The sequence below is a fragment of the Tyto alba genome, unplaced genomic scaffold (assembly GCF_018691265.1).
Source record: "Tyto alba isolate M040663 unplaced genomic scaffold, T.alba_DEE_v4.0 Super-Scaffold_6, whole genome shotgun sequence".
NCBI lineage: Eukaryota > Metazoa > Chordata > Aves > Strigiformes > Tytonidae > Tyto > Tyto alba.
Window position 1 is genome coordinate 19,613,848 of NW_024881327.1, and position 15,410 is coordinate 19,629,257.

Here is a 15,410-nt window from a genome sequence, read left to right on the forward strand (position 1 = left end):
AGAATTCATAGAATAATTACTCCAATACTGCCTGTATTTTGGGACCACTGACTCCCTCTTCCTCTCCTTTCCTTTAAGGTCCAGAGTCGGTGACTCAAGTACTTTTCCACAGGTTTTTTAGTGTCACTTTAATTTATGGAGTGTCTAGGATGAGAGAGTGGCTGCTATTCATTCTCACGGTGTCCGATTTCTGACAGGTGATAACACCTGGACAAAACATCCACATGGCCAGAGTGGTCTGCAGTCTAACCTACAGAATGCCTTACAATAGTAAGAAGTCGGTATTTGATTAAAAATAAAATTGGGGTGGTGTGCAGATGAAAAGGCAGGATGCTACTGGGTTTATATCTTTCCTGTAGAGGTGGTTTAAAAACCACATCTTATGATTGTTGCTGTGGTGTGTATTTTTGGTGAAAGTATTGAATGCATGTGCAGAGTTCTAAATGAATTTATTAGAGACCATCTGGCCATGTTTATATGAGTTTATGATCCCTACTCTGCTATATGGTATTTCAAATATTTTTTCTCCTTGAGCTACAAGAGTTGTGTTCTGAGTTAATATAACATCAAGGCTAAGAATGACATTGAAGTCTGATTTTTATTCAGTTTAAATGTTTTATGAGAATCCACATTTGTAATCTAATTTGAGGCAGGACTTTCTTCACAGTGAGATGTGCCCTTGTAGTTGGCACGGGTTCACATGACTAACCAAACTCACCAAAGGACTGTTGCTTTTATGTGATTAATGCTTCCTCTGAGCAGTGGTGGCCTGGGAACACTCTGACGTGGGTACCCTGTGTTCAGTCCACTGTGTGCTGTGGACAGGCTGGCTGAAGCTGTGGTTGTGTGCACTATCCTGGCTTTAAAAGGCTTCTCCTGCTTTCCATCTCTTTCTGTCTAGCTGTTACTATTTGCAAACAAAACAATAATCTTTGAAGTAATGCTGGATGTTGTAAAACGTGGAGAAATATGAGGAAGTGGATTCATGCTTACAATTTTAAAAAGTCTATCTACACTCTGCACAGATTTTGGATTTTGAGAGCTTGGTTCTGTGTAATTTCTGCAACCCCAGTTTGGAGGAATAAAGTGTTGCGCTACTTAAAGAATTGATAGGTCAGATCCATCAATAATATATTTGTGGGACAATGATTTCTAAATCAAACCTGTGCGTAAATATTTAGTTTCTCAGCTGTAAAGAAAAATCTAATTCGGTAGTTTTGTAAACTATTTTCTAGGTAATGTTTTCTACACAAAAAAGCCCATTCATTTTGTAGAAAAGAAAATGTACTATTATTTTCTCTTTCATTTCTCACAAAAATGTCGATAAACCAGTTTCTTTTGGTCAGAAACTAATTGAAGAAAAAATACTGAAACACAAAAAAGCATATGTGAGTTGTATTGTTAGCTTTTTATTTGTATAGAATTTTAATGATGAGATGAAAAAACAGTCTTATGTGATAGAGCGTAAGCAGCAGTGAGCAAAGGAGATGATGCTCATGTGTCCCACAAACTGCCCTTCATCATTTTATTATGAGGATTTTTTTATTTAAACTCTGACTACGTACTAATCTTATTGTCACTATGGTGACAATAAAAACCTAAATTTTTCTTCTTCCTATTAAATATATGGGTACATCAGGCATTGCATTTATCAGTGGGTTTATCAACAGGAAACTCAATACTCATTTGGGGAAAAAAAAAAATACAGTTGAAAATGTGATGATGTAAAGCTTTGGTCAGCCTCAGTTGGAAAAGAGCCTATGTATTGTTATAAATCTATTTCTTGTAACAAATAGGCACTCCATTATTAAAATTAAAAACTTTAATTGTCTGTCTTCCTGCAAAGGCACCATATGAACATCTGAAAGCTCATTAAATGTTACTTATAAAATGTCTACTCTATGCATTCCTTCTCCACACTGCTGCTTATTTTATTCAAGTATGTGGATGGGCAAGTGCTGCTAACTGCATCTTAGGTGGCTGTGCGCACTTTGAGTTTCCTGTCTGTGGTTATTAGAGAAGATGACCTTGAAATCTTATACTCTCATCACAGACTTGGGGTTGAAGGGTCCAGTTCTTCTGGGGACAAATAGGAATGTAGATTTTTTTTTTTTTTTTTAACAAGCTATTGGTTATTTTTTAATTTTAAACTGTCAGATGTGAAAGTTGTTACTGTGAATTTCTCACTCGAGTGCCTGTACTGAAAAATGTTTGCAATGACTTATATTATGCTCTTGGAGCTAATTAATTCAGAAGGATAGAATAGAGAAAAAACATGAGCCTAAAGTTTAAGACGGAGAAAACAGCTTGCTTTCTTTTCTTCCTGCTATCTTTCCTTAGCTTCTGTCATAATAGGAATTAATATGAATAGCAAACGTATGTGTGGAAGAGATAAAAGCTATACCATTAACTTGTTTCTTTGTTTTTAGGTTAACAAAGCCCTTGTCTTTCGCGGATTGTGTTGGGGATGAACTGCCATGGGGATGGGAAGCCGCATATGATCCTCAGATTGGTGTATACTATATTGATCACATCAACCGTAAGTGTTTTTCAGTCTGCTGTATTGGTTGTATAAGAAGGCTCATCTTGATCAGACTTCCCTGAGAAGCTTCTAAAGTATGGCTGGGAGTGGGGAAAGATTTCTTGTGAGAAGTGTGGTTCAACAATTTCTGATTTTCAGTAGACAAATTATCCCATTTGGGTGCCTTGTTTCGTTGGGTATGGTTACAGATGTATTATATCTGGCTCAAAATTATTCATATGACTCTTAATCTTTTTTCTGTGGAAGAAGTCTGTGTAACATTTAGTAAATAAAGATGGTTTGCATCTGTTGGTATCTGTAAAGTGTAGGGTGTTTGGCTACTAAATATTCAGCAATGCACACTGGCAGAGATAGTCTGATACAAGTAACACAAACTGGCTTCAGTCTAACTACTGAAAGGAACTATTGTGGATAAGATAGTATGGAGTGGGGGCAGGTATTTGTAACTTGTATATAAGGTCTGGCAAATGTACTGTAGTTCTACGAATGTTGTAGAATTTCAGGTTATAAATAATGCTATATTTTGTAGTAATTGGAAAGGGAATGGGGAATCAAAATGCCAGGGAAAATTTACCCTTTGGTAAACATTATTGGCTTTAAAAGGCTTACAAGAAAATCTGCTGGTACAAAATGACTACATCTGTTTCTGCATATATTTTTAATTGCAAGGGAATGATATCTAAACCATACAAAACTATAGCAGAATTTGAAATACAGTGCCTGTTAAGACTTACTGAAATGAATATATTCCTGAAAGCATTTCTACCTTCTTTTTATACATTTATTACTCCATATACATTGATACCTTTTTCTATTTTCTCAGAAATTGTCTTTAATAACAGAATAGAAGACATTCAATTTGAGATCAAAGCCTGAATATAGGCGCCTGCATCTATGCTAGCAGTGCTGTGTACTTAAAAATTAGTAAAGTGTCTATGGCCATTTCACATGCGTTAGGTTAGCAGAGACAACTGCACAAGGTCAATAGATATGACATGGACAGTAAGAGACTAGTGACCTTCTGGAACAAAAGCTGGAGACAAGGCTCGTTACCCCGTGACATCTCAAATGTATGGGCAAGTGAATCAACCCTGAGATGTCGAAGTTGCTTTTGTAGTCAGTAGCTATCTAGTCAAGACAGTCAATGTAAGGTTAGGTGTGATGCAGCTGACTACTTTGAAGACGAGCTGATGTAAGTTCCTTTGGTCGGGTTGGACTGGAACTCTTATAACTAGAATGGAATATTAGATCTCTACTGTGCTTACTGAACCACCTAATAGACAGACAGACAGGTAGGCAGATAGACACCTAATCTTGAACTGAATTCAATCCAATACCTTCATTTGGGATTTTAAAACCCTGCTTTATTGAAATAACAGTGAGTCCTCTGATATTACATATGGTGTTAAACATTCCTGAACTTTCAAAAATAGGGACATACTTAACTGAATTCAAAAAGTGAAGAACGTAGATTATTTGCTTCTGAATCTAAATGGATTAGAGGAAGCTTGTCTTTAACTTCAGCTTTGGCTAAAACTGTAAAACTTTAAAGCCATAAAATTCTGAGAGGCAATTCACATTTCTGGGTGTTTTGAAAATGCTTTTGGATCACTGCTTTGATAATCATGCTCTTTTATTTCGTGAGTGCTCAAAACTTTTAACTCAGTCTTGTAGCTTTGTTGCTTCTTTTTTTTGTTTTGTTTTTGTTTTTGATTTTTTTGTAGAAAGAGGTTAAATTTTTTCTTTACTTTTAAATGCTATTTCTGTACATTGAAGATGAATTCCTGAATATTATAAGCTGTCCATGGATTGAAGTTCTGCTTCACACACATGTACGATGTTGATTGAGGCTTAGACAGCATCGTATTGGAATTCTCCTGAAAACTGTTAATGTACTGCAAATACTAATGCTTCTACTTAATAGAGAATAGTTGTGTATATCCATCCCTAAACTTGTCTTTTTGTGACTGGGACAGATATTTAGGTAGGTTTCTTTATATTATGTTAATACATACGATGGATGACAAAATGGTGTACTTTGGACTGAAAGTGGTTTCCATCCATTGTTCAGTAGTGCATTTGGTTCCTGTTATATACATGTTGCTTTGTAGCAATTTCACTGAAACTTCTAATTTTGTAAAGTAGTATATTTGAGTTTTGTACACTGTATTTTGCACACTGTTGTGGTGAGAGTACTCTTGAGTTGCTGGGAGGTAAACTGCCTAAGAATCTTATAAGTAGGTCATTTGTCTGACATGCCAAATGCGGAGATTATAACTTCATCTGACGAGGGTACCTGTATTGTTTTGATGCTTTTGAAATCTCTAGTATGGAGGTCACTGATAACTAGGGGGAAGAAGCTTACTGCTTTAGTTCAGATGTTGAGTATGATTTTTGAGTTTGAATTGTTAAAATAATCTGTCAGGACACAGTGACTGTGTTAGAACAAGAACGATTCCTTTACTCTCTTTCACCTGTATTGATTGTTGATTCTTGCTTTTACTGGACAAAAGCCCAGTGAGGGAGAAGAACTGTACCCACTGCTGGGAGGAGGACCAAATGGGTAGATGCCCAAAAAACATGTTGGATAAAGCGGAGTTTCAGGATCCGTAAATGGTATCTTGAGGGATAGTGCCCTGGGAAGAAATCTGCTCCCATGTGTTAAGTAGGGACAGGTGACTAAAGACGTTTCATGTTAACTGCCTTCTGGATGGATTTATTTCAGCAAAATGTTTGAGGGAAGGCCCGTTATTTCTCTCCTCACATCCCATAATCAGTTATTCTGAACAGGTTCTCTATTATCTGTCTTCTTTTTAATTTATTTTTCTAGTATCGTTCCTACTGTGTGCCTCTATACAAAGCTACATTTGATACCACTCTGAAGTTTCAGGTTGTCCACAGGACTTAGGAGCCGTTGTGGTAAAACTGGCCAATTTTGTTAAATTTCTCAAACCAACCCAAAAACTTATGAGCAGCAGGCTAGACCTTAGCGCAATAGACTGTAAATTCATAAGGTCTTACTCATGGTTGTTCCTTCATTTTCTGTTAAAAACTCAAGTTTGAAAATATTAAGAATAGAATTTTCATTAGTGGTCAATGTGGGACTTAGTCCACTCCTCTCGAAGGGTGGCTACTGGCAAAACTCCCACTGATTTCAAGAAAGCACTACTAGGCTGGATCTTGCAAAGTTCTAAAAACTTTACCAAATTTCTATAATGTCAATTATTCAAAAATTATTTAAATCAATATATCTTTTTTTTTAATAAAATAAAATATTTTCTTTGTCTGTGTCATTACCCTAAGCCTCTACCTTCCTTCACAAACCTGAGAAAAAACTACTTTTCTTAACTGCCAGCGGAAACTATTTTTCCTCCACAGAGGGATGAGAGTTGGCTGTGAGCAGTTTGCAATTGTAAAACACTCCCTCAGACTTGAGGAACTTTCTTCTGGTGTCAATATGTTTAAGTGTAATTTGATTTTATTATCATCACACATTTTCTATAATTTTAGATATTTTTATGAGGTTTTTTTCAAATACAGTTTGGATTTTTTTCTAGCTCTCACTGATTGCCTTAGGGCTCTCTCATGATCCTTCTGGATGATGTAACCCACTTTGAGAAAAACTGGCTGAGGTCATTACTTTATGAATATATTACCCCAATTAGGAGGTTTAATGTGATGCTTTCAGCTTCAAGGGAGACCAGATTACAGGCCATCTGGCAGGGCAGAACACGCATACGATGTGGGTAGCTAATACCGTAAGAACCTAAATGTTTACCCTGTGGTTCAGTAGCACCCTTTGTTAGAGAGATGACTGAAGGGATATTATTTTATGGTCAGGGACTGAGGAGTTCCTTTTGTGTACGATCCATCTTACCGTGGTTTGGGAGAGTCCAAAGATTTCATAGTTGATGGTATTCACTCTTATAATAGTTGCTATATATATGTACTCATGTGTTCATCTGCCTCAGCTAATTTGCTAACATATACTAATTTTGCTAAATAACACAATTAGGAACTCAAAGCAATACCAAAAATAACACAAAACCTATTACTTCACTTTATTTCATGTCTCTACAGGCAAAGTCATCACTTTCAAATGTTTCCAGTTCAACTGCAGGGTTTTCAACATCAGGTGCTAAGTGGCTGAGATGCAAACATTTATGCTCTTAAAAGCTTGGATTTGCAAAGACTTTTAAGCCGATAGAATCTCTGAAGGAATTGGCCCTGCTCGATTGCTACCTCTGGTCTTTTGTTCTGTCCCTGCAATGTTTTTGCTTATACTGGCATGAACATTTGCATGGCCAGACAGTGAATCAGATCAAGGAGCTGATTCGAGTTGAAACTAATCCGATATGGAAAAAAAAAAAAAAAAAAAAGTTGCTATTTGTTCTCCTTTCCACACCCCTATTTAGGCAACCAAGAGAGGGAAGGTGACCCGGGGATATGAATGAATAGTCAGGTGGAAGAGACAAGGGACAGCTGCTTTACATGGTAGCACTGGTTAAAAGGTATTTTGAAATTACACCCTTGAACTTTCATCTGTTCCGCACCCTGTGCAGGCATGCCAGGAAGCAGTTTTGACTCCGAGGCTGTGATTTCCAGGTGCATTTCTTGGGTGGTGGTGGCAGCAGAAATAGCAGTCATTGCTCTGGTCTGTGCCCCCACATTGTGTCAGCATGAGGATATGCAGTGAGCAGGGACAATGGGAAAGCACTCTAATTCTGGAGGTGTGTGAGTAGTTGTTCCCCACCTGCCCTTCTGTCCCCAAGTGGCTCAGGTTTTCTGATCTGGATCATTGCATGGATTGTATGTAGATGAGTATCTGTGGGGGTAATGGGAGCAAGAAAGGGAGACTTCTACTTCTGGCTTGACGTGAATAATCTGAGGGAATCCTGGGCTGGGACAAGTTCTGCCTTGCTTTCAGCACCCTACGTGCTTCCCAAATAATTTATGCCCTTTACTTCCAGTTCTTATTTTCAGGCTCAGGAATAACCAGGGAAGTGGTGGTTTTCTTCACTGCATTGATTGAGTTAACCTATAAAACATGTACCCTGCTGTTAGTAATGCTTAGTGGCAAAGGTAACAGAAAGGAACTGAATGACAGACAGTATTTAGAAGATAAGTATGGGAAAAAATAACTACTCATAGCCCAGTTTTTCAGACTGTCACATCACTTTCTTCTTGCCACTCAGTATTTTGTATTCAATATGATGATTTTTTTCTTCCTGCCCTATACCCTCAGCGTTCTTTTTCAAAACAGAGTTGGACATCTACCTTCTCTGCTTCTGCAGCTCCTCCCTGCTTAGTTTTAATTGTCCACTTTGAAAGCATGACTGCACCTTTCCCAGAGACAGTTTTCTACCACTATTTCATCCACAAAGAAGAAAAATGAGTCAGAGTGATGCTAAAACATCAGGAAGCATAGAGGTAGAGGGATTTGTGTTTGCTTAGCTCAAGAATAGAACTCATTGGAGGACCCTATTTCCCCACTTGGTTTCCTCCTTAAGATTTCACAGCCTATCTATTTACCTACACAATTTGACACTTAAAACATGATATTTTAGCTACAGGTGTTCTATTTCTTGTAATCTGGAAGACTTTAATGCCAGTTTGTGCCCATGCAACTGGTTTATCTAACACAGGGATTTTTGTGCATAGACTGACTCTTCTCTGCTCCAGCCTGGGACTCCAGTATATCTGCATCTATGAAAGTGTGCCAGACTGTATTTTCAGACAAGGAAGAAACCTGAAAATTCCACCATGAGTCTGCAATTACCATTAGCTTGAGGGAGTCGAATGGTGTATTATGATCATAAATGTGCATTGTTTGTTCCCATGACCCATCCCTGTCTTCTAAGCGAGTGGTGACATGCAAGCATTTGGGAAGCAATTGTGAAGACTCTTTGCTGTCAGCAAACACATGTGGTGAAAACCCAAGTGCAGTTAATCTTGAATCTTATTGATAAGTAAGTATCTTCTCTGTGCCCTAGCTATAGCAAGGGATTAGAGTAATCTGGTGCATGCTGGCTACAGAAGGAGGGTTTGAGCAATGAAGGCTCTGGATTAAAGATGATTTTAGTTGGTGACTTTCATGTAAAGATCATACTTGCATGGTTTTTTTATGTCTTAGTTCTGATAGCCATAGCAGTAGAACATTACCTACTTACTGCATAATGTAGAGCAAAATGCTCAGAGTTTCTGCTGCATTTGACTCTGAGATATATAAGCATATGCTACCCAATATCTAGAGGAAACTAATGTGCCATAAGGAAAACATGTTCAATATTCATAAAAATCTCTGAATAAATATTTCTTAGAAGTCTGCTTATACTTGCACAGTGTAGCTAGAAAACGTTTGCATTTTCTCTCATTATTCAAACTCAAGCACAGAATTGTTTTATGGAAAAGTGAAGAAGGTGTCTGGAAGAGAGGAAGCATTTTTTGTGTGCAAGTTCTGTGACAGGAAACAAACTGAACAGAGCTCAGTTCTGAGCATACTCTGAATAACCTAATTTTCCTCCATGTCTCTCTTTAGAACTCATATTCCATCTTATTATGTGGCAGAATGTGATTTTCTTTGAGTATCCAGCAATGTGTTAGATCATTTTTAAGACACTGTATATGTCATCTTGTTGGGTCACATGGTTTTACTGAAACTGCTCTCTCTGGAATGTGCTGTTCTTTATTTTTATATACTTATTGAACAAATATATCAATGTGAAATGATGTGATATTTGTGAATTCTTTCTCAAATTTTTGGGTACAAATTGCGTTTCTTGTTGTGTGAGCTTGAGTTGTAAGTATTTTAAAAAGCAAGGGAAAAAAAGGAATAATAAGAAAAAATGCATTCAGAAAGCCTCTGATATGTAAACAATAAAGTGCATTCCTTAAGCCAGTCTAGTAACACTTGATTATTCTTCATGAAACTAGTGCTAGTGCATTTGCTCCTTTACTGTTCATTAAGACTTGCACCTCAATTGCCTGCAATATTTGTTATGCCAGTTGAAGTACAGTGAAGTAATATTTGCACTCTTTTTTTTTTTTTCCTAAGTGTATTTTTGTCTGATTGCAGGCAAAAGTACTGGAGGCTTGAAAGCCAGTTTGTTTATCAAGAAATGTGGGATATACCTGTAGAATAAACATATCCATAGTAATTACATAATGTTGATAAAAGCGCTTTCACCACCCACCACTAAGCTAACGTGTTATCCTGTGATAGTTGATACCAGACACCATTTTCCTTCGATGTTACGTGTCAAAGAGTGGTTGTTGATTTTGTTTGTGCCATCTTGAGACATTTTTGTGCGAGATACTATTGAAATCTTGATTCTCCTTCCCTGCGACTGGCCCCAGTTTGACTTGCCTGCAGCCCTTTTCCAGAGGCTTCCCCTCAGCATGCGGTAGGCTGCTATCCAGGTATCCCCTCCTTCTCAAACCACCTCAGTGGAGTAGGATGTAATCATACCACAGCAAGGGCATTTGAGGCTGTTCAAAAACCAATTTGGATTTAGCTTGCACACGTTTTTCAGCCACTGGGGTTCAGGAGGAGCACCAGTGCTGAGGGATCCTGAATGTAGTCAGCTATTGGGTTTGAGGCTTTGAGGCCTGTGTTTCTCTCTTGAAGGTGGGGCTCTGTTTGATTGGAGGTGTAGTAGTCCTGCAGTTGTTATGCAAGATAACCAGAGATGTCAGGTGTAATGGAGTTATCTTTTCATCATTTATTATTTCAGACAGAGAAATTGCCACCCTGACAGCTGAGCTGTGACATGGTGCAGCCCAGAGCACAGCTAGCTGTGTGTGACACTTCTGCATCAGTCAGAACTACCCTCTTTTTAGGGCTCGACCACTGCAGTTTTGCCACCTCTTGTCTTATATTGTAACCCTGGTTTCCACATCTGGAAACTTTCCTGTAAGTTAGTATATGAGGGAGAAGGTGCATGGTGTTGATTAGTAAATCCATGCTTGAGATTCTAATGGCTGACTAGATCCCTAAGTAGCCTTGCTGCTGCCAGAAAAAGGCTGTCTAGTTCCGTCCCCAGCTGGGGTCATCTTCCTCCTTTATATTGGCTCGTTGGACCTTTGGTAACACAGCACAATTCACCTAACCTACCAGAAGATAATGTATCTGCTTTTGTGTTGTTTTTTGGAGCAAGTGAGTGTTTGGGTGGGTTTAATCCACTGAATAGGCTTTACATTGGATTGAGTGAGCACCAGAGACTGTGCAAAAGCGAACATGTGAGTGTGTAAGGTTGGGGAGTGTGGGTTGAGATGACATGGTGGAAACAATCACTGCCAAAAGGAAGGGCTATTAAAGCAGCTCCAGCTGTGGCATGCAACTTGCCCTGATCTTCTGCCTCCAGATCTTAGGTCTCTGTTCTTTGTTTCTAGCCAGTTCAACTAGTTTCCCTTGGTATAGCCTCTCTTCTGAGTTGGTAATTCTGCTACATTTACAAACTGGAATAATAAGGACATGTGTTTGAACAGATGAGAGTTCTGTCTTCAGGATGAAAAGTATATTGTCACAATTTTGTCTCCTCTTGCTATGTATGTGTCCTTCTCAAGTAGCAGTCTGGCATGTTCGGCATTTTTCTTAGTGGGACCCCTTGAGAGTACTTGTTTTCTGTGTTGCCTAAATTCAGCATGTCTAACTGAAGACAGCTTACATGTGGGTCATTCTAGAGCCAATCGATGCTATTATTTTGTTTGGCAAGGGGAGATGTTGGAAAACTATTGCTTCCACATATTGTTAATCCTGTAGAAAATGTCCAATTCTCTCATGTCTAGCAATAGAGCGTCAGGGAGCTGTTCCCTTCCCTGTGGGATTTTCTAGTGGGATTTTAATTTCATGTATTTTAAGGAAATACGATCTCCTGCTGATAAGGTAATAATTTCCCTCTGTTCATGTAGACTGTAAAAATTTGGCAGAGCTTCTTGATATTAGACAGGAACATAACATATGAAATTTTTTTAAAAAATGGCATGCCTGTCACCTGTGTCCTATGTATAATATATATTTTATGTGTAATTACACTGAGCATGCATAACGTTGCTGCCCTTGAAGCAAGTTCAAGCAATAGGATTAAACAAAACTTTCAAGGCATAAAGTCAGTCCTGGAAATTTGGTTTTGAATTATTATTTGGGCCAAATTTTTTGCTGAGTTTAAGTGCATCAAACCTGGCTGGCAGTGAGCCAGGAGGAGTGCATTTCATGAATAGCAATGATTAATGCCAGGGCAGCTTCCTCTTCTGTGTTACAGGGCTGTGATCATTTCAGTGCACAGGAATGTCCTTGGGTGGAGCATGCCATCCTGCCGCTTATGCAGTTCTGCTGGGAGAGACCACAAGTGTTTTCTGTCTCACAGAATTTTCTCTGTGTGGGTTGTCACTTGGATCTTTAAAAATAGGAGGGAATAAATTTCTTGTTTATATTTTTTTATGAACTTATTAACTACACACTTGCAGTAATCTGTTTGAAGTTAAATTAATTGGTTTTAAATCAAGATCTCTTAATAGAATTGAGTAATTTTGATTTGCAAGTGGCTTTGACAAATGACACTAAAACCAAGTCAAATTAGGAATGCGTAACCTGAATTTTAGGCACACCACCACCCTTCTTGTTCTGTTACTATGGATCATTATTTTGCATTGTGATTGGACAGAGGAAGTTGATATATAAATATTTTTTTTAATCTAAGCAGTGCTCTTGATAGTCTAATGTACAACTCTTAGTTGTCTAAATATCTGTTTTAAGGAGATTCCTTTAGTTCATGTTGTAAGTTTGACATGGGAAATGATGGCCAGTATTTCTTCACTTTCTCTACAAGAAACAGCTGAACTCTTGATTTTAACTATCTGGTGATGCAGAAAGTATTGGAGAGGTTGTGCTGAGGGGGATGGCTTGTTTGCTGTCCACTGCTGCTGATGAAAGTCCAGTTGGCATTTTCTAGAACAGATACAACCCTACAGCTCTGTCTAGTGTTCATAACCAGTGCTTACTCCTCACCTGACCAGCAGAAATAACATCTCCCCCTCTGTCTAGTTTGTGTGATTCTTACCTGCTGCAGCCAAGGTTGTAAGGCAACCTGTTGCAGTCCTAAAAAAGGAATGAGATCTCCCAAGTTTATTTTACATCAACTGTTGAATAATAAGGGTAGGAAAATGTTTGGATGTTCTTTGTGGTTTACATCTCACTCTTTGGTTTAAGCATGAAGGGCTTCACATCTCATTTTGAAATGTTCAGCAAGCTGTTCCCTCAGTGACATGCATGTAGCTATCCTAATAATATTCTTGTATATACGGTTGACCTTAACAGCAGGTATTTAAAATATTCTTGCTGAAGGAAAAAAGTCCTTATCTTTGTGAGGCTTTACCCTGAGAAGTATAAATATTTGTTTTTGAAAGAACTCTACTTCTTAAAAAACTTTATTGGCTCTTGGAAGGCACATGTGCTCAAATGAACATACTTTTCAAAACGCAGCACTACAGTACCAGAAATATTATCTGAAGTTCTGTTTTGTTTTATTCCTCTGTGGGGTAAACCTGATTAAAACTGAGACATCTGAAAATTATAGATGAACAAGCATATGGTGCTGCTACACAGGTGCACATTTTTTTATGTATATGAACAACTTGCCAAACAAGTGATATCCTTTTTTGGGTTTTCTACTTCATAATATTTAAGACAGAGTGAGAAATATTCCAGAGCCTTCACTGCTTGGTAAAAGTTGAGCAGTAATTCTGGGGTAGTCATTCCAGTACTGCTTTGCTTTTTCCAGGATTATGTATTTTCCCAGCTGAGCATTTGTTCTGGAATAAAATACATGCAGGTAGAATTGGCTGAGAATAATTTGATCGGTCAATGTGCCTGCACAGGCAAATACCGAAAGCTCACTATGTTGAAGTTAGCGTGCAATTTTTAAAATGCAGGATTACCTTTAACTTGTTTATTACTATCAGTATAAAAAAAGTTATCTCATGTAATCATAGTATTGTTTTGCACATGCAGCTTGGAGAGGCAAAAAGAAAATGTTTGATTGTCAGCAATACAAAATAATCTGCTGTTGATCAGCTTTGTCCTTCTCTTTCAGTCACAAGGACAGGGCATCTGTAGGCCATGTTTTAGAACTCTGCAGGCTACATTTGGTCTTTGGGCTGCATGTTGAGCAATCCTCACTTAAAACCTGCAAAGCAATTACCTATAACATGCTCGAAGATGAGGCCTTCCAATCTTGTAAGATTATTCGGTGGCTGCTGGTTGCACTCTTAAAACACAATCACATCATTACATTCTTCTAAAAAGCCAACATAACTGCATTTATCCTATTTGATCATTGACCCATGAGAATCCTGCTTCATGCTCTTCATCCTGCTTCACAAAACAGGACAGCTCTGGAGACCAGCACTTCTTATCTTGTGTAAATAACTGTGAATGTGGAGGTGTGTTAAAGCACAACAGCAATAAGTGGCCACACATAGGGACATGTGTTGACCATTTAGGAGAGAAAAGGTATTGATTTGCTGCTTTTGTGTGCCTGATATCTTTGTGGAAAAGAGCAGGTGGCTATAAACATTGGATATATGTGTGTGTGTGTGTGTGTGTGTGTCCATAGCTATAGTTAGTTTCTTCAAGAGAGTGGTCCTGTTGGGATTATTGGAAAACCAACTGTGTGTATAAAGCTTCTCTGCTTTAATCTTCTGTGCACCACACTTGGGTTTATGTGATTTATACTCTTTATGCATCCATTGTGCACATCTAAGAAATACCTTTCGCAAGTAGAAATACAAAAACTTGTCACATTTGTAAGTGGAGTGGGGGTTGTATGTGTATCAATTGTTTTTTAAAAGCATCAGCTGTTCATAGACATTGTCAGATTAGGATTCTACAGTGTTAGTTTTATGGGATACTTCTTTTTATTTAGATGTCTTTTGGTTTATGTGATATTACCACCAAAAAGGCTTTTGAAAAACTGGTAGTCAGTCAGTGTGGGAAATTGTACTTAACCAGAACCTGTTGTTATCAGCTCTTGCTTTTTGCTGTTACAAAATCTGTTTTCATATATGGGATTGAAAGAGTGCCTTCTCCCCAAGAGTGTACTTCAGCTACAGTTTAGAGCAGTCAGATTGGCTCTGCTGCAGTTCTTTTTTCCCCCTACCTGTTCCTGTTTTTTTTTAACCCTCTGCATTGGTTCTCACAGTAGAACAATTCAGAGAACTAAAGTGGCAGAAATCTAACCCAGAGAATAAATTTCCCTCCTCCTTTTTGCAGAAAAATTTTGAAATAAATACTTTGTACATAAATAGCTTAGTATTGAATGTTACTTTTAATATCTGTAGATCTATGTATATATACACTATATAACTTTCAAACAAAATGCAGTTCGGTGCACATTTGCATTTAGATTTCAGACTGTTCATGGGTATGTCATATGAGAATGTTTTTGTACTTAGTGCTGCTTTAAAGTAAGAATGTTCATTGTACAGCTTCAGAAAGTGTTGAACTAAGTCAGGAAATATTATTGATGAACATTCAGCCTTAACTATTCCTCTTTGCATATTTACATTAAGAAAAAAATATCTTAAAACTTACAATTAGATTTATCACATCACATGTGTCCTTAATATGTATATATACATGTTAATACCTGTTATGTCTGATCCTCTTGTCTCTGTGTTCTATGCAAGTCTGTTTTCTGTGTGGCTGCTGGAGTTAAAATGGATGACCTGAAGCCCTTTGAGAATTAAGGACCTGTTCCAGCCTACTCATTTACATTACCTGGGTGGTCAGTGGAAAGAGGCGGACACCTCAGAAAGGCAGTTCGGTCCCATGTATCTTGGGCACCTCTCCCTGACGGAGTGAAGTGCCTTC

At 38.0% G+C, this 15,410-nt stretch overlaps 1 protein-coding gene across 1 annotated transcript in view; it reads left to right on the forward strand.

The window, feature by feature from the left end:
- The window catches only part of WWC2 (WW and C2 domain containing 2), a 102,026-nt gene that overhangs the window by 33,297 nt on the left and 53,319 nt on the right, over positions 1-15,410 (forward strand). Inside the window, exon 2 of the mRNA XM_042808040.1 lies at positions 2,430-2,539. Coding sequence (XP_042663974.1) covers positions 2,430-2,539 — 110 coding nt within the window. The remainder of the gene's footprint in view (positions 1-2,429; positions 2,540-15,410) is intronic.